This window comes from Pecten maximus, chromosome 3 (assembly GCF_902652985.1).
Source record: "Pecten maximus chromosome 3, xPecMax1.1, whole genome shotgun sequence".
In the NCBI taxonomy this organism is placed as follows: Eukaryota; Metazoa; Mollusca; class Bivalvia; order Pectinida; family Pectinidae; genus Pecten; species Pecten maximus.
The window spans coordinates 13,704,777-13,725,620 of record NC_047017.1 but is presented as its reverse complement, the minus strand read 5'-3'; the positions used below and the strand labels follow the sequence as shown (position 1 = coordinate 13,725,620).

The following is a 20,844-nucleotide window of genomic DNA, read 5'->3' as shown; positions in this document are numbered from 1 at the left end:
ACAAATAGTATGTTTACAAAAAACAGATGTGTAACAACAAGAAAATGTTGAGTATTTATCATGAACACATTGCACTGCTATAAAAGACATTCAATAATACATTACAAACAATACTTTAAACCTGCAGTTTCTAATCATTATCAATCTATCTTAATTGGCAGAAAAATGGTCACAATATCACGGCAACTTCTCAACTGCGAGATCTTAAATCTATAAGGAAAATTTAAATAGCATCTCCATCTTGGTATTTTGAATTATTTAGATTCCTACACATGTATAGCGTTAAAACGATTTTACTTTTTTTTTTCAAATAAAATATGGTAACTTTGAATGTCATTTGCCTAAAGGAGAGTTAAATGTCATTTCTCCAAAATTCAGTATGCTATCAAATTATCAACAAACGCCTTCTAAAATCAGTTTATATCAGGCTGTGTATTATATTCTGAAAACCTGCTCACTGTACACATTCTCAAACTATAATACAGCACCAATACCCTGGTTTAGACAGCTTACTAAACCACAATGTACATACAAGAGTATATTCTATACACAAGCTCATGTAGTTACCATGATATATTTCACATAAAGGATACATATATGTATATCATTCTCCATAAAAGCCATTTGTTACAGGGTATCAATTCAAATTTTGTATCACCAGACCCCAATAGCACCTCACCGGAGTCTGCTTCTGACCAAACACAACCTTTTTTTTTTTTATTTGTATATACGAAATGTACAATATGGTTATATTCAGTGTAACTCACAATGTGTTAGTGGCCTTTAAATTTGGTCTGCATGATTACAAATGCATAAAAAAAAATTACACCCCAAATACTAATATGTACACATAACTAACTACAGTAGAGAACAACTGTGGCTTCTTTTGGCAAGGCTCTGTGGTGAATTTATCATAAAAGCAACTATATTTACAAAGTAGACTTATTTAGTGAAAAACAAAAACAAAAAACGCTAAGTGGATCGATTTGAGGTGTATTATGCTGGGTTTCATGTTTAAATTTACTGAAAGATTTCTTTTGAAATGAAAATTCTTTAAAATCCATTTCATATTGATGTGTTTTTATGCCATAGCTAGTTACTTACAGCTCGATCAACTTCATAATTTTCAGAACATTTTTTTTCCCCTAATTTTCAAAAAAGAAAAAGAAAAAAACAGAAGTTAAAACTATATGCATCAAAATATTGATGATGTTGTTTTGTACTACGGATTGTTTGCTCTACACATTTTCTGCTCAACAAATTTGATAGAAGATCAAATATTGCAATTTTTGTATGTAAGCTGCTGGTTATTCTTTTACTTTTAACACATTTACTCGAAAATGAAAGTCACTTGAAAAATTAGGTAAATGTGCTTTATAAATATCATAACTTCATAAATTTTTAAAAATCAAACCATTTCAGAGTGGGAATTTTTCTTAAAGAAAACCTTTGAGAAAAAACAAGAGGTCCATGGACCTTAACGATCACCTGAGTTTTAAATATATTTCTGTCAATTTGACCCTTTTTGCCCCACCCATCATCCCCTGGGGTTCAGTCAGGCCAACATTTGCATACCATCTACTTATCAATGAAGAGTATTTGATTCTACCTGAATTCCAATAGAAATCAAACAAATGATGGTCAAAAATGTGATTTCCCTATATTTTACCTTCCCCAGGGGAAAACATGAGACTCCATGGTCATGAAAAAGTAAAATACTCTACCTTCATTTGAACTGCCTCGAGCTCTCCCAACAATGGTTCAAACTACAGGTGGATTAACTCCTGTCATCTTTTTTTTTTTTTTTTCTCCCCTATAAGGCCCCATTTCTTCCACCCTAAGGGTGTCACATCCTTCATTTATAAAACGTACAACGTTTAACACTGCCAATTTATTCTTCAGACTAAATTTCATCAAATTTCATTTAGTTGTTTAGGACTAGTAGTGTTTTGGAAAGATTTACCCTTCGGCCCAGGTGAACCAAAACGATTTATTTATAATAATATTATAACAAAGGGCAGTAAACCTGTAAGTAACTGTCGAATAATACCCATTTTAGAACTCGTCTGAGATATTATCAATATATGCCAGCATACAAAGTTTCATTAAACTAATGATTAGCTGATATTTAATCCAGTTATCATGTTCACAAGGTCCAATAATAATATTATTACCAAGGACAATAACTGTAGTTACTGTTGAATAATTCCTATTTTCCAACTCGTCTGAGATCTTGACCATATCAGACGGACAGACACAGAATGCCATGGTATGGCTTCAGCTCACCTTGGTCCTTTGGACAATATTGTGAAGAAAAAAAATCTTGGATTTTTTTTTTTTACTACCTACTACAAATAAATAATAACAAAAAACTTAAAACAATACTTTGAAGATCATCATTTCATGAGATCAATAACAAACAGTAATGGTTTGTAAGTAACAAGGAATTAATTACTGTAACAGCAACTTAATAACCTTATAATGTAACGACCCACTCATTTAAAAGTTCTATGTATTTAGTAAATCTCATCTATATAACACTTTTGAAACTCTTCTATTTATAGTTATGTATAAACAAAATAATTGAAAACAAAACATTTACTACATAGTCAACTGGAATTACATTTAACAAGCATAGGACACCTATATTTAATAATCCAGTCAGTGTTCATTTCCAGTTATGGGACAATTTTGTATAATAAATTAAAGGACAAGATACTCAGTTATCTCCAAAACCACTGGCTTGATAGTTGTGTAACAGAGTGCATGATTAATTAAATTTAAATCACTGCCTCGGCTAGGGATCGAACCCAGGACCTATGGCTTACTAGTCTCATACTCAACCGATCGAGCTAAAGAGAAGATCTCTCTAGCCAAGTGGTATATTGTGGCTAGTATTTACCAGGGTTACATACTCCCCCTCCAGGAAAGAACTCGTCCTCAAGTTTCCAGGGGTAACAGCGATGCTTGTGGAGCAAGGCTGAGTATTTCACCCCCCAAGTTCCTACATGGGTGCCAATGTTACAGAGCGCATGATTAATTAAATTAAATTAAATTAAATCACTGCCTCCTCTAGGGATCGAACCCAGGACCTATGGCTATGGCTTAGTTATACATAGTTATATATAGTCTCGTACTCAACTGATCAAGCTAAAGAGAAGATCTGTCTAGCCGAGCGTTATATTGCGGCTAGTATTTACCTGAGGGTTACAGTTGCACAACCATATTCAATTATAGTGGGTAGATTGTATGATTTTACCTTCTGTACACTTCCTTTAGAAATCAGTCATCACAATCAGTAACATTCTGTAGTTTGTTTTTTAAATAGAAACTAAGTTTAACTTTTTAAAAAAAAGAAAGAAAAAAAAAACATTTTCATCACAGGGTCCATGCCTATTATCGTGACAGACAAATTACTGTGACGTAAAATTACAAAGAATATTGCGAGCATTTTCATGGCTTCTTTTTCAGTGATTATGTTCTGGTAGGGGCCGCAGTGGCCGAGTGGTTAAGGTGTCCGGACACTTTATCACTAGCCCTCCACCTCTGGGTTGCGAGTTCGAAACCTGCGTTTGGCAGTTGCCTGGTACTGACAGTAGGCCGGTGGTTTTTCTCTGGGTACACCGGCTTGCCTCCACCTCTAAAACCTGGCACGTCCTTAAATGACCCTGGCTGTTAATAGGACGTTAAACAAAACAAACCAAAGCGTCATGGTAAGTATTATTCACATAAAAAGAAAAGCTTCTGGTCACCATACTGACTTTTCAATATCCCGCAACATTTTACGTCACAATAATAGGCATGGACCCTGTAATTATCAATTTGAGATATCTCCCATACCTATATATAAATATGCATATATATTTTCACCATATGAAAACCTGGTACACATGTTGATACATAAACTCTAATTCATTAAATACTTAAAACCTGGTACACATGTTGAAACCTAAACCCTGATTTATTAAATACTTACTTGTCAAATGATATTACACGATATTATACTCAATATATGGGACTAGAATATGTAAATAGGATATTATATATGAAATAAAATATTTTAAAATGTTTGAATAATTCTAATACTTCTAGTGTTTTTTTTAAAGAATTATGAAAAAAAATACAATGAATAATACTTATAAAAGCATGTATATAGATTTACTGATTAACATTTCATAAAAAAATACATGTTTAATATTAACTGGAATGTTGCCATCTGGATCAAGGTCACCTGACTTCATAGGTTATATCAACATTTTGAATTTATTTTACCATCAGATAAATATAGACTATAGATACAGTATACATGTATATAAGTTAAGGAACGTTAAAACGTTGTTGCAACCAAGGACAGGGGCTTGTTTATTTATGTGGACAAACCAGATGGTCAAATTTTAATTGTAACATTTCAGGCATAATCAAATCTTGACAGACTAGCATATATTAATGTAAGAAGAACCGGGGGTGCAATGGAGCGGTCACCAATCCAAGAGCTCAACATTGCTTATCATAAGTACATAGACAAGTGATTCAAACGTACAGATACAAAAGCTAGCAGCTGCATTGAATCAAATTTATACAGGCCTTACTCACCCAAAAGTAATATAAAATCAATAAGCCCATCATTATTTCATATTTAAACAACTCTGGTCAAACCAGTCCAACTTTTGGTATCACTATAAATGAAAATAGCCCAAGTCTCCACATGAAGAACAGCAGTGTATTCCTCAAAGTGACCATGAATCTCACTCCCATAAAGTTTTATACAAAACGCCCCAAAAAGCTCTAAGTGACTGAAAGAGGGATAAAACATGTTGCCCATGTCATCAATTGGTACCACGTAGGTTAATGATAAGAATACATGCATTGAGAATATTTGTACCTGCTGACAAGTTGCTTTGTTCAAATTTAAGTTCCTACTAGTAGATTAGAGAGATATTTGTTACAATGCTCATTTACTTTAATAACTTGAAATGGGAACAATTTCACTGCTCAACTCGTTAAAACTTAACCATCATCATTTACTGGTTAATGATGATAAATATCAACCTTAATACCTCTGATCGCTGTCCATGAATTAATTATTCATCAGGTCTAAACGTTGACATTTATCATTATTGACTTATTGATAAAAAAAAAATCACAAAATAACATTAAAGTTGCATTAAGTCACTCCAAGATACTGACTTAAATGATGTGCTGTGCAAACACAGGTACAGTAATACATTTAAGGTGACAAAGCAGTACTTTATACCACCAGCTAAGTATTGCTTGGAATGAAATGTTAAATACAATATAAGACCTATAACAGCAAAAATACAAGAATCTAGCAAAAATACGATAAGAAACCATTCCTATCTCTAAATACATGTATTCCTATTTCAATATGAGTGAGGAAAATATGATGATGGCTTCAATGTCAATTGTCATCAGATACATTACGCTGGACACATCATAGCTACACCAATTAAAACAAGTCTGGACATATTATTTTATACTGTGTTTGGACACATCCTGTTGTACTGTGTTTGGACACAACTCGTTGTGTTGTGTTTGGACACAACCTATCATACTGTGTTTGGACACAACCTGTTGTACTGTGTTTGGACACAACTCGTTGTACTGTGTTTGGACACATCCCGTTGTGCTGTGTTTGGACACATCCTGTTGTACTGTGTTTGGACACAACCTGTCATACTGTGTTTGGACACAACCTGTTGTACTGTGTTTGGACACATTCTGTCATACTGTGTTTGGACACAACCTGTTGTGCTATGTTTGGACACATCCTGTCATACTGTGTTTGGACACAACCTGTTGTACTGTGTTTGGACACATCCTGTCATACTGTGTTTGGACACAACCTGTTGTACTGTGTTTGGACACATCCTGTTGTACTGTGTTTGGACACAAACCTATCATACTGTGTTTGGACACAACCTGTTGTACTGTGTTTGGACACATCCTGTTGTACTATGTTTGGACACAACCTGTTGTGCTGTGTTTGAACACATCCTGTTGTACTGTGCTTGGACACATCCTGTCATACTGTGTTTGGACACATCCTGTTGTACTGTGTTTGGACACAACCTATCATACTGTGTTTGGACACATCCTGTTGTACTGTGTTTGGACACAACCTGTTGTGCTGTGTTTGGAAACATCCTGTCGTACTGTGTTTGGACACATCCTGTCATACTGTGTTTGGACACAACCTGTTGTACTGTGTTTGGACACATCCTGTCGTACTGTGCTTGGACACATCCTGTCATACTGTGTTTGGACACATCCTGTTGTACTGTGTTTGGACACAACCTATCATACTGTGTTTGGACACATCCTGTTGTGCTGTGTTTGGACACATCCTGTCATACTGTGTTTGGACACATCCTGTTGTGCTGTGTTTGGACACAACCTATCATACTGTGTTTGGACACATCCCGTTGTGTTGTGTTTGGACACAACCTATCATACTGTGTTTGGACACATCCTGTTGTGTTGTGTTTGGACACATCCTGTCGTGCTGTGTTTGGACACATCCTGTTGTACTGTGTTTGGACACATCCTGTCATACTGTGCTTGGACACATCCTGTTGTGCTGTGTTTGGACAAATCCTGTTGTACTGTGTTTGGACACAACCTGTCGTGCTGTGTTTGGACACATCCTGTCATACTGTGTTTGGACACATCCTGTTGTGCTGTGTTTGGACACATCCTGTTGTGCTGTGTTTGTACAAATCCTGTTGTACTGTGTTTGGACACAACCTGTCGTGCTGTGTTTGGACACATCCTGTCGTACTGTGTTTGGACACATCCTGTCATACTGTGTTTGGACACATCCTGTCGTACTGTGTTTGGACACATCCTGTCATACTGTGTTTGGACACATCCTGTTGTACTGTGTTTGGACACATCCTGTTGTACTGTGTTTGGACACATCCTGTCGTACTGTGTTTGGACAAATCCTGTTGTACTGTGTTTGGACACATCCTGTTGTAATGTGTTTGGACACATTCTGTTGTACTCTGTTTGGACACATCCCTGTTGTGTTGTGTTTGGACACATCCTGTTGTACTGTGTTTGGACACATCCTGTTGTGCTGTGTTTGGACACATCCTGTTGTACTGTGTTTGGACACATCCTGTTGTCCCGTGTTTGGACACATCCTGTCGTGCTGTGTTTGGACACATCCTCCTATACTGTGTTTGGACACATCCTAGCTGTCATGCTGTGCTTGGACACATCCTGTTGTACTGTTTTTGGACAAATTATGTGGCACTGTGTTTGGAAACAAGGTGGTCACCTCATCTTGTAACATGAATGAAAACATAATATTTGGATACATCAAGTGGCACTGTGTTTGGATAAATCATGTGGAACTGGGTTTGGAAACATTGTGTGAAACAGTGCTTGTACTGTACATATCTTATGTTGCACCGTGTTTGGACACTTCAAATAATCCTCGCTTGAAAAAAGTTTCAAACTCGCACAAGACTTGTTTGGTGAGATATTTGTTATTGGAGGAATGTAGGGAGCAAGATGGTGTTCTCTGACAGATGGACAGGAAGTTCTGCATGTACAGCTGTAAACAAAACAAACAACATCAATACTAGTTTAGGACTGTTGTAAACAAAACAAACAACATCAATACTAGTTTAGGACTGAGATCATCAGTTTATATAAAATACGGCAAGTATAGGATGTGCTTGGTCGTTTTTTTTTGTTTTTTTTTTCGGGGGACACAGACAATGCACTTCTACAGTTGTCAGAAGCCTTTTCCTGGAATTGTTTTAAAGATACATGCTACCTTACAATTATTCCCCATCCAAAGAGTTCCATATATAAGTAAAAGATCTGTTTTAGCAATGCATGTTTATATTTAACTTGATAATTTAAGAAATGGTGACAGTTCCCTTGTCAATAACTGCTCACATGTATACATATAGCAAATAAACATTTCCAAGCCTAGTTCATCAAATTTACTGTATACGAGATAATTCTAATATTACAGGTCAGCAATTATTATGTAATGTCTTCAGTAAAACTTTGAAAAAATAAAATAAAAATACCTCTAACTGTTTCTGCCTCTCTGCCACCACCTTTTCAGATCTACTGAACAGTTTCTTTGGAGGAAACACCAATGAATTAATCTGTGAATGAGAATTTAGCATTATTAAACATGAGAAACTATGAAAGGTTGAACCAACACTCCTATCATTTCAAAAAGTGGTGATCTTCTTGGATGGATACCTTGTGGTATTAAGTAGAGATCCGTTCTATGTGGTGAACATGACATTGGTAAATACTAAATAAAGGATTCTAAATATTCAAGAATTTTATCTTCTTATGGTCCAGCTGATGTTCTTCACACGAATGATTGTTGGACTGTATCATTATATAATCATAGTCATGATAGGTGAAAGTCTGGCAGAAATATATCAACAAATTCTGTAATGTATAACTTACTTTGTAAACAAGGGCTAATAATTATACAAGACATTACCAAAATCATTCATAATTCTGGATCAGATAAATCTCTGACATATAAAGGTTATGTAGCTTTTAAACAGGCACAAATATGTCTACATCATATAATGTTTACAAACCTCAGGTATTTTGCGCTTCCAGTCTTGGTGTAATAGTCGAAATCTGCTGTACCTACGGTACACTGTCCAGGAATCCTCTCCAATCATTATCTGTAAACGATTTATTATCAATCAGTTCTAGGCATAATTATCACCATTTTTATTTCTTGAAATTCCCAAATAGACAATTACCCTATTCTTTTGGTATTAAAACAGATAACAAATTAACATTATACATGTACAGGTAACAATAACATTATATATGAACCGTTATCAATAACATTATACATGTACCGTTATCAATAACATTATACATGTACCGTTATCAATAACATTATATATGTACCGTTATCAATAACATCATACATGAACCGTTATCAATAACATTATACATGAACCGTTATCAATAACATCATACATGAACCGTTATCAATAACATTATATATGAACAGTTATCAATAACATTATACATGAACCGTTATCAATAACATCATACATGAACCGTTATCAATAACATTATATATGAACCGTTATCAATAACATCATACATGAACCGTTATCAATAACATTATATATGAACCGTTATCAATAACATTATAATTATATGAACCGAACGTTATCAATAACATTATAATACATGTATCATGATTATAAATAACATTATACATGTTATATTATAAATAACATTATACATGTAATACTATAGATAACATTATATATGTGTCAGTGTAGTACATGTATATGGTAAAGTGAAGCATTTCACTATTTTCTCACTAACCATCTTTTTTTTGCCAAATCTTTTTAGATTACCTCGTTCTATTACTCTAAACACAACTCACACAAAAATGACTTGGGTCAGAAAACTTAGGGTGGGGCATTGGGATTCACTTTACCAAGGCCATGGTAAAGTGAAGCATTTCAAACTGAAAAGGATTATATATCAAAAGAATGACGTATTTAAATGATGTTTACTAAATTTTCAAACTTATTTATGATATGCTATAAGTGCTTTTATATTAATTATCTTATATTCCTTGGACAGCTAGCATCTCAGTTGAGAATTTATTTTAACTTCAAATTAAGACACAGAGGCCTTACCTTCACTTCATATTCATAATGATGGTCAGATCCGTAGCCTTGGAGACGGTAAGACGGAATGGTGACCTTGAGAAGGTTAAGGTCACCAGAGTAGGTGAGACTACTACTTCTATTATCAATCTGAAGAAAAAAATATGAGACATTATTTCAGATCATCAGATATTGATTCAGATCATCTTCTGTGATAAATTATCTTATAATTCCTTTCAATTTCAATAGTTAAGAAATCTTAACCCTACTCATTTCCACTTTAACCACCTTACTGAACTTAGATTTGAAGGTACATATCGTATAATTATAAAAGTATTAGAGGATAAATCTGTAGTAAAATTTGCTATAAAAGGCCGTTTGATGAAAATTAGTTGCCAACTAGAAATAGTTCAATTGAGGAACCACTAAAATTTACATCTTAACAAGATATTAAGGAAATTTTGTCAACAGTTGAAAGTTCAATGAAAAACGGGTTTTAACTTACACTTCCATGATGAGGCGAAGTGGTACCATCCCTACCCGTATCAGAAGACTGAAATATTACAAATAAAACTAGTAAGGATTTAGATTCATACATTTTGCTGCAAGACAATGGGGTTATGTGTAAGACAATACCCTAGGGGTTACGTATAGGATAGTACCTTAGGGGTTATGTACAATAAGATGATACCCTAGGGGTTATGTATAAGACAATACCCTAGGGGTTATGTATAAGATGATACCCTAGGGGTTATGTATAAGATGATACCCTAGGGGTTATGTATAAGACAATACCCTAGGGGTTATGTATAAGACGATACCCTAGGGGTTATGTATAAGACAATACCCTAGGGGTTATGTATAAGACAATACCCTAGGGGTTATGTATAAGACTGATACCTAGGGGTTATGTATAAGCTGATACCTTAGGGGTTATGTATAAGACAATACCCTAGGGGTTATGTATAAGACAATACCTAGGGGTTATGTATAAGACAATACCCTAGGGGTTATGTATAAGATGATACCCTAGGGGTTATGTATAAGACAATACCCTAGGGGTTATGTATAAGATGATACCCTAGGGGTTATGTATAAGACGATACCCTAGGGGTTATGTATAAGACAATACCCTAGGGGTTATGTATAAGACAATACCCTAGGGGTTATGTATAAGACAATACCCTAGGGGTTATGTATAAGATGATACCCTAGGGGTTATGTATAAGATGATACCCTAGGGGTTATGTATAAGACAATACCCTAGGGGTTATGTATAAGACAATACCCTAGGGGTTATGTATAAGACAATACCCTAGGGGTTATGTATAAGACTGATACCCTAGGGGTTACTGTATAAGACAATACCCTAGGGGCTATGTATAAGATGACACCTAGGGGTATGTGATAAGCATACCCCGGGGGGTTTTGTTAAAAAACCCCCCAGGGGGTTTTGTATAAGAAATACCCCCGGGGGGTTTGTATGAAATACCCTAGGGGTTTGTATAAGACAAAACCCTGGGGGTATGATAAGTGTACCCTAGGGGTTAGTATTAGATGATACCTAGGGGTTTTGTTTTAAGACAATACCCCAGGGGTTTTGTAAAGAGATACCCCAGGGGTTATGATAAGAGTTACCCCAGGGGGTATTATAAGATGATACCCCGGGGTTTTGTTAAGATTTTACCCCAGGGGGTTTTTAAAGATGATACCCCAGGGGTTTATGTAAAAACAATACCCTTGGGGTATGTATAAGTGAACCCCAGGGGTTTAAAGACAATACCTAGGGGCTATTTAAGACATACCCTAGGGGTTATGTATAAGACAATACCTAGGGGTTATGTATAAGACAATACCCCAGGGGTTATGTATAAGACAATACCCTAGGGGTTATGTATAAGACCATACCCTAGGGGTTATGTATAAGATGATACCCTTGGGGTTATGTATAAGATGATACCCTAGGGGTTATGTATAAGACAATACCCTAGGGGTTATGTATAAGACAATACCCTAGGGGTTATGTATAAGACAATACCCTAGGGGTTATGTATAAGACAATACCTAGGGGTTATGTATAAGACAATACCCTAGGGGTTATGTATAAGACAATACCCCAGGGTTATGTATAAGACAATACCCTAGGGGTTATGTATAAGACCATACCCTAGGGGTTATGTATAAGATGATACCCTTGGGGTTATGTATAAGATGATACCCTAGGGGTTATGTATAAGACAATACCCTAGGGGCTATGTATAAGACAATACCCTAGGGGTTATGTATAAGACAATACCCTAGGGGTTATGTATAAGATGACACCCTAGGGGTTATGTAAAAGACAATACCTTAGGGGTTATGTATAAGACAATACCCTTGGGGTTATGTATAAGATGATACCCTTGGGGTTATGTATAAGATGATACCCTAGGGGTTATGTATAAGATGATACTAGGGGTTATGTATAAGACAATACCCTAGGGATTATGTATAAGACAATACCCTAGGGGTTATGTATAAGACAATACCCTAGGGGTTATGTATAAGACAATACCCTAGGGTTATGTATAAGACAATACCCCAGGGGTTATGTATAAGACAATACCTTAGGGGTTATGTATAAGACAATACCTTAGGGGTTATGTATAAGACAATACCTTAGGGGTTATGTATAAGACAATACCTTAGGGGTTATGTATAAGACAATACCCTAGGGGTTATGTATAAGACAATACCCTAGGGGTTATGTATAAGACAATACCCTAGGGGTTATGTATAAGATGATACCCTAGGGGTTATGTATAAGACAATACCCTAGGGGTTATGTATAAGACAATACCCTAGGGGCTATGTATAAGACGATACCCTAGGGGTTATGTATAAGACAATACCCTTGGGGTTATGTATAAGACAATACCCTTGGGGTTATGTATAAGATAATACCCTAGGGGTTATGTATAAGATGATACCCTAGGGGTTATGTATAAGACAATACCCCAGGGGTTATGTATAAGACAATACCCTAGGGGTTATGTATAAGACAATACCCTAGGGGTTATGTATAAGACAATACCCTAGGGGTTACGTATAAGACAATACCCTAGGGGCTATGTATAAGATGATACCCTAGGGGTTATGTATAAGATGATACCCTAGGGGTTATGTATAAGATGATACCCTAGGGGCTATGTATAAGATGATACCCTTGGGGTTATGTATAAGATGATACCCTAGGGGTTATGTATAAGACAATACCCTAGGGGTTATGTATAAGACAATACCTTAGGGGCTATGTATAAGACAATACCTTAGGGGTTATGTATAAGATGATACCCTAGGGGTTATGTATAAGATGATACCCTAGGGGTTATGTATAAGATGATACCCTAGGGGTTATGTATAAGATGATACCCTAGGGGCTATGTATAAGATGATACCCTTGGGGTTATGTATAAGATGATACCCTAGGGGTTATGTATAAGACAATACCCTAGGGGTTATGTATAAGACAATACCTTAGGGGCTATGTATAAGACAATACCTTAGGGGTTATGTATAAGATGATACCCTAGGGGTTATGTATAAGATGATACCCTAGGGGTTATGTATAAGACAATACCCTAGGGGTTATGTATAAGACAATACCCTAGGGGTTATGTATAAGACAATACCCTAGGGGTTATGTATAAGACAATACCCTAGGGGTTATGTATAAGATGATACCCTAGGGGTTATGTATAAGACAATACCCTAGGGGTTATGTATAAGACAATACCCTTGGGGTTATGTATAAGACAATACCCTAGGGGCTATGTATAAGATGATACCCTAGGGGTTATGTATAAGACAATACCCTAGGGGTTATGTATAAGATGACACCCTAGGGGTTATGTAAAAGACAATACCCTAGGGGTTATGTATAAGACAATACCCTAGGGGTTATGTATAAGACAATACCCAAGGGGTTATGTATAAGATGATACTAGGGGTTATGTATAAGACAATACCCTAGGGTTTATGTATAAGACAATACCCTAGGGGTTATGTATAAGACAATACCCTAGGGGTTATGTATAAGATGACACCCTAGGGGTTATGTAAAAGACAATACCTTAGGGGTTATGTATAAGACAATACCCTAGGGGTTATGTATAAGACAATATCCTAGGGGTTATGTATAAGATGATACCAGGGGTTATGTATAAGACAATACCCTAGGGGTTATGTATAAGACAATACCCTAGGGGTTATGTATAAGACAATACCGTAGGGGTTATGTATAAGACAATATCCTAGAGGTTATGTATAAGATGATACTAGGGGTTATGTATAAGACAATACCCTAGGGGTTATGTATAAGACAATACCCTAGGGGTTATGTATAAGATAATACCTTAGGGGTTATGTATAAGATGATACCCTTGGGGTTATGTATAAGATGATACCCTAGGGGTTATGTATAAGATGATACCCTAGGGGTTATGTATAAGACAATACCCTAGGGGTTATGTATAAGACAATACCCTAGGGGTTATGTATAAGACAATACCTTAGGGGTTATGTATAAGATGATACCCTTGGGGTTATGTATAAGATGATACCCTAGGGGTTATGTATAAGATGATACCCTAGGGGTTATGTATAAGACAATACCCTTGGGGTTATGTATAAGACAATACCCTTGGGGTTATGTAATATTGGATAAATTACCCAAGGAACAAGAGTTAAAATATCTCAACACTTTACTTCTATTAGCAAAGTTTCATATTTACAAACAAAGACTTAGAAACTGTCTTCCTAATAAAAATGGCTTTAAAAACGAATTAGATATGTACCTGAAAATAGAAGAAGTAATATTTAGAAATAAGATGGAGTACAATAAGTTTGAAAATAAATGGTCCATATAAAATAGATTTTTTTTTCTAACTGAAAATACGCCACTTATTTGTATAAGTATATACATATATATGCATTCAGTAAACATGTGAAAGTGAGAGTGAAAGCTGTATTAAATGTTGTAAACAATAAGGGGAAAAAAATCCTTTATTTCTATTTTTTTATTACTCTATTCATTACTTCCCTTATACATGTACATGCCATAAATTCAATAATTAACAATAGCTACTTTCATTAGCCTTTTTATGTTATATGCAGCTCCAGATATAGCTATTAATCAAAGGGAGATAAGTCTCAAAATAATACTCGGGTAGCTTGCATTTCTGCTGTTTCTTAAAAACCACTATTCTATACTATACAATCATGCAACATCGCCAGTTTATGCAAGTGATGGTCAACTATACATATATATGTCATAACTCTACAATACTATATATGTACACCTATCAACTTCTTAATACAGTAACTGTAAGCTATATATAATTCAACAATGGTATATCTTTATCTTAATTGTTCAAAACTGTATTTCTATTAGCCATTAAACATTGTTCAATATATATATACTTTGTACACATTTTCTAAAATGTTATATACCTAATCACTGACACCCATGATGCTCTTTTAAAAAAATGATATTGTGTTGCTGTAAAACTGTATCTATAATTGATGCTTTTTCTATGTATTTCATGTACCTATAATATGCAAAAAGATGAATAAAAAGATTTCAAAACTGAAAAAACCTCTGTCATCATTCAAAATGATAGATTCCTGATAAATCTCTGTAGAAGTGAACACATTACTCACCATAACTGTAGCATAAGGGTTAGACTTGCTTGAAATGGCAGACTTGGTTGATTTTCCATTACTTGAAAGACAATTGTATTCACTTTCAATTCAAAATACATAATGTACTTACAAGTGTGTTATAAAATTGATAAGGCTATTAAAACTATGAATGTCCTACATCTTATTAGTGTTATTTACATGAATGCTAATGCAATGTTTATTTTTCAAATCTCATTGAAAATTTCATAATTTTTCCACATGCATTATTTAAATGAATTTTGAAAACAACCACAGAAAGAATAATAGATGATATCATAGCAAAGTGGTATACTGAGAAAGTTACTCAAAATAAGTCACACGTTTATTCATTAAGGAAAGTTATACAATATACTGGTCCTATATTCTGACCTACTCAGATGCACATGGCGATAGTTAACATGACTTATACTTATTGTACCTGATCTTCTCTAACTTAGCCTTTAGTTGGCGCAGCTCACGGTTGTGTTGTTCCTTTATCTTTTGTATCTCCTCCGCTCTGTCCTCCTGCTCCTTCTTTCGTTCCACTTTTCGTCTGTTTTCTCGCTCTACTTTCTCTTCAAACATTCTTCTTTTCACCTCTTGTTCAACCAAGGCATTTATTCTGCAGCAAACATCATATATAATGTAGCAATGTTCATTGTGTCCTACTAAAGTGAAACATTATTTTACATCAATTTTCGACTCCTGTTAATAATTACAAATTGTCAATATTGAAATAAAAATTTAAATAATTTCTCTAAATAGGTCAAATATAAGTGATCCCTATTTCAGGAGTTGAACCCACACCTAGCAACACATTTGGGGCGAGAGTATCAGTGTTTATGTCTGTATTTGAGGAGGGAGAGTGGGGGTTGGATTCAACTTCTCTTGACCCTACACATCATAAGCCGGTCAGTGAGAACACACTTCTAAATTTGGCCTTTAATTAATTTGAATTTTGTGATTTTTTTTTTTTCAAAGAGAACAAAATATTTGAAAATTTTTCCATATTTGACCTAAATATTTTGTTTTAATATCACAAAGTCTGGTTGAACTTCTTATTGTATCCTATAGTCTGATTGAACTTCTTATTGTATCCTATAGTCATTGTGTCATTGTATCCTATAGTCATTGTATCCTATAGTCTGATTGAACTTCTTATTGTATCCTATAGTCATTGTATCCTATAGTCATTGTATCCTATAGTCATTGTATTCTATAGTCATTGTATCCTATAGTCTGATTGAACTTCTTATTGTATCCTATAGTCATTGTATCCTATAGTCATTGTATCCTATAGCCATTGTATCCTATAGTCTGGCTGAACTTCTTATTGTATCCTATAGTCTGATTGAACTTCTTATTGTATCCTATAGTCATTGTATCCTATAGTCATTGTATCCTATAGTCATTGTATCCTATAGTCTGGTTGAACTTCTTATTGTATCCTATAGTCATTGTATCCTATAGTCATTGTATCCTATAGTCTGTTTAAACTTCGTATTGTATCCTATAGTCATTGTATCCTATAGTCATTGTATCCTATAGCCATTGTATCCTATAGCCATTGTATCCTATAGTCTGGCTGAACTTCTTATTGTATCCTATAGCCATTGTATCCTATAGTCATTGTATCCTATATTCATTGTATCCTATAGCCATTGTATCCTATAGTCTGGCTGAACTTCTTATTGTATCCTATAGTCATTGTATCCTATAGTCATTGTATCCTATAGTCATTGTATCCTATAGCCATTGTATCCTATAGTCTGGTAGAACTTCTTATTGTATCCTATAGTCATTGTATCCTATAGTCATTGTATCCTATAGCCATTGTATCCTATAGTCTGGCTGAACTTCTTATTGTATCCTATAGTCATTGTATCCTATAGTCTGGTTGAACTTCTTATTGTATAAAGTCACTCAGTGACACATACCTCTCCTGTCTCTCCATTTCCTGCAGTTTGAGTACCTCATACTCAATCTTGTCCATTTCCGCATTCCTCTCCTCCTCAAACCGACGCTGTTTTTCGTCCAGGTCTGCCCTCGCTGATTCCACTTCTTTCTTCAATGATTCTATCTCCTGTACAAATCACAAAAAAATCAACTATCTGTAAGTATCACTGCATTGATATATCTATTCTCAGGCAGATCTGAAAATACTGCATACAAAATACTCATCATAAAATTATACTGTAATTGCATATTAGATAACCATTATAGAAATGGAAAGCTTACTTAATGTAGGCAGTAGTATATTCACTGTAAAGTGAAAAAATTATACATAACTGTAAAAATATTGTGTTAAAATCTAAGCGGCAAATATATTTAATTAAATTATTACTGGATTATAAATTATAGTATTATTTTTGTGGTAATAACCGTTCATATTTAATTTCACCAAGTCATATTTTCAAAATTTCTACTACAATAGGGGCAAATGTTGATGCATAAACGTTGAGGTCCCATAAGGATAGGAAGTGTTTTTTTAGCGTGATCATAATTGGCTCTAGGTGAAATAGGAACATTTCACATAAAACTATTTCAAAATTATATGTAATGAAACTTGTATATCTTAGTATGTAAAAATGTATTTCTAATCTTACCTGTATCTTCCTCTCCAGTCTAGCATCTTCAGACAGTCTTTCCCAGCCATTTTCTTCTGCTTCACATAATGCTGCTGCTTCTTTGTTCATCAGTAACCTTAATCATCCAAGTACAAGATATACTCAGTTTTATCGAAACATAAAAAAAAAAAATCATCTCAATTTCAAAATCCATTTTCTTTCTGTGAGGTTTTACACTTCAGAGCTGCAGGAGGTCAATCTGTATTATAACTATACCAGTACATGTAACTATCAATTTCATACCTGGTAGTGTATTTTCCTTTTAGAGGACTAAACAAATGTTTCTTTGCAAAATCAGGAAAAACGTTTAGTTCTTAGTTGAACAATATATAGTGATGTTTTTATTTCTCTTTTTTTTATACATCATATTTATCATTACCATGATAGGAAATTGAACTGTTATGGATTATCAACATATTTTTTTCAAATATTGAAATTAAATCATTATATATAGGCATACACAAATTAACATGAAGCACACTGCCATTATACCTCTCTCTTTCTGACTGTATTGTCTTCAGTTCTTTTTTATAGTTAGTTTCCACTTCTATGACCTTATTACTGATGTCTGTCAGCGTCTCACTGACAGCCCCCTCGTCCAGCATGTTGGCGGTCAGTTCTGTCTGTCTCCGACCTAACTCTACCAGCTCCTGCGTGGTTGAGTCTACCACCTCACTCAGTTTGTTATCACAACACATCAATTCCTTATCAATCTCATTTACTTGTTCACGTGTCCTCTTTAAATCCTGTTCCTTTTCTGAGATTCTTTGCGATAATGTCCTCAATTCATCGTCAGAATCGAGTATTACATCATGTTTCTTCATTTCTATTTCATTTAATTTCTCATTTTTCTTTAGTTCCATTTCATCCATTTCTTTTTCTATAACATCTACCAATTCCTTCTCTTCACGAGAGACTCTTTCTTCCTCCTCCTTCAAGAGAGTTCTAGCCATTTCTAATTCATGTTTTTCATCCTCAAATTTCTCTCTTTCATCATCACTCATATTCTGCTGGTTTTGGGCCTTAAGCTGATGTTTCCGCTCGAGCTCCAATAAATCCTTCCATGCTTCTTCAATCCTCTGGTTCTTGACCGCAATCTCTTTCAAAGAAGGATGCCACTTATCTGTCATAGCTTCTTTATCTTTCTCCCACTGAGCAAGAAACTCACACTGACTCTGTTCAAGTGACAGAATTTCTGATTGCACATCAACATTATTGTCCAGTATTAATTGTTTGCCATTTTCAAGTTTGGATTGCATATTCTTTAGGTCTTTCACTTCAGAAGTTGATTTCTTTTCAGCCTACAAGAAATTAATACTGGATATATAATGTAACTGCCATATACATATAAAGTAGCATGCACAAGGAGCAGCAGAGGGACATGTAATAAACATAAGTTTGTATTTACTCTCCAATACACATCCTTTGTTGATATTTATATACAGATCATTTGAACTTACTGTTTATGTCTACTTTAAACCAATCAGAATGTCACAAATTCTGTCCCTCACCCTTTAAGACTCGGAAACCTACATGCTTTTATCTGCATTACCAGGTAAATTATCTATAGTAAATTAGTAATACAGGTATGCTATCTATTTCTTTCAATCCAACACAAATTATAAGTTGTCAATGTATTTTCAATGGAATTTATTCTTTTCCTGATTTTAAGATAGAATACAAAAATTGAGAGAGAGAGAAAAAAAAAAAAAAAAAAATCTTTTTCTTTAAATCTTTTGGTAAAATTATAACAAGGGCCCGTTGGAGGGCCACAACATACGCCCGACGCAAAATTTGACACTTGGAAGGGGGTAGTTTCACAGGTTGTAATGCTCCGGCTCATCAAGATGTATATTTGTGTCAAGTATGGAGAGCCTGGGTCGGTAGTATTGAAGTTATGGTCCGGATAAGTAAAATCATCAAAGGACAATAACTCCGCTAATAAGGGGGTAAGGGGCATAATTTTAGTATGTGACACTCCGGCTCATCTAGATGTATATTTGTGTTAAGTATGGATAGCTCAACACCATATGTGCCCGAAGTAAAATCATCAAAGGGGAATAACTCCACAAATAAGGGGGTAAGGAGCATGATTTTGGTATGCGACACTCCGGCTCATCAATATGTATATTTGTGTCAAGTATGGAGAGCCTGGGTCCAGTAGTACTGGATTTATGGTCCGTCCAAGTAAAATCATCAAAGGGAAATAACTCTGCAAATACGGGGGTAAGGGGCATGATTTTGGTATGCGACACTCCGGCTCATCAATATGTATATTTGTGTCAAGTATGGAGAGCCTGGGTCGAGTAATACTGGAGTTATAGTCCGGACAAGTAAAATCATCAAAGGGGAATAACTCCACAAAATACGGGGGTAAGGGGCATGATTTTGGTATGCGACACTCTGGCTCATCAAGATGTATATTTGTGTCAAGTATGGAGAGCCTGGGTCGAGTAGTACTGGAGATATGGTCCGGACAACATAAAAAATTATGTGCCTGAAGTAAAATCATCAAAGGAGAATAACTCCACAAAATACGGGGGTAAGGGGCATGATTTTGGTATGCGACACTCTGGCTCATCAAGATGTATATTTGTGTCAAGTATAGAGAGCCTGGGTCGAGTAGTATTGGAGTTATGGTCCGGACAACATATGTGTGTGCGTGCGTGCCTGCCTGCCCACCCGCCCACCCGCTAACATGATAACATAATACGTCCCGTCTTTCGTCGGGCATATAAAAATGTTGAAACAAACTTTCGTTTTTTGATCACAATAAATCTTATAATAAAACTGAACTCTAATCCTGAATCTAAAACAGACAGCGCCACAAAAATCTAATAGTTTATAGACAGTGTCCACAGCCT

At 35.1% G+C, this 20,844-nt stretch overlaps 1 protein-coding gene across 2 annotated transcripts in view; it reads right to left on the bottom strand.

The window, feature by feature from the left end:
* Positions 1-5,882: 5,882 nt before the first annotated feature.
* LOC117323272 (kinesin-like protein KIF16B) overlaps positions 5,883-20,844 on the bottom strand; it is a 55,936-nt gene continuing 40,974 nt past the window's right edge. For both annotated transcript variants that reach the window (XM_033878388.1, XM_033878389.1), the window contains 10 exons: positions 18,473-19,281; positions 17,960-18,056; positions 17,291-17,436; positions 15,793-15,975; positions 15,354-15,414; positions 10,159-10,206; positions 9,684-9,803; positions 8,607-8,696; positions 8,070-8,150; positions 5,883-7,582 (listed from right to left, as the gene is read on the bottom strand). In XM_033878388.1, the coding sequence (XP_033734279.1) occupies positions 7,427-7,582; positions 8,070-8,150; positions 8,607-8,696; positions 9,684-9,803; positions 10,159-10,206; positions 15,354-15,414; positions 15,793-15,975; positions 17,291-17,436; positions 17,960-18,056; positions 18,473-19,281 (1,791 nt within the window). In that variant the 3' untranslated portion in view covers positions 5,883-7,426. The remainder of the gene's footprint in view (positions 7,583-8,069; positions 8,151-8,606; positions 8,697-9,683; positions 9,804-10,158; positions 10,207-15,353; positions 15,415-15,792; positions 15,976-17,290; positions 17,437-17,959; positions 18,057-18,472; positions 19,282-20,844) is intronic.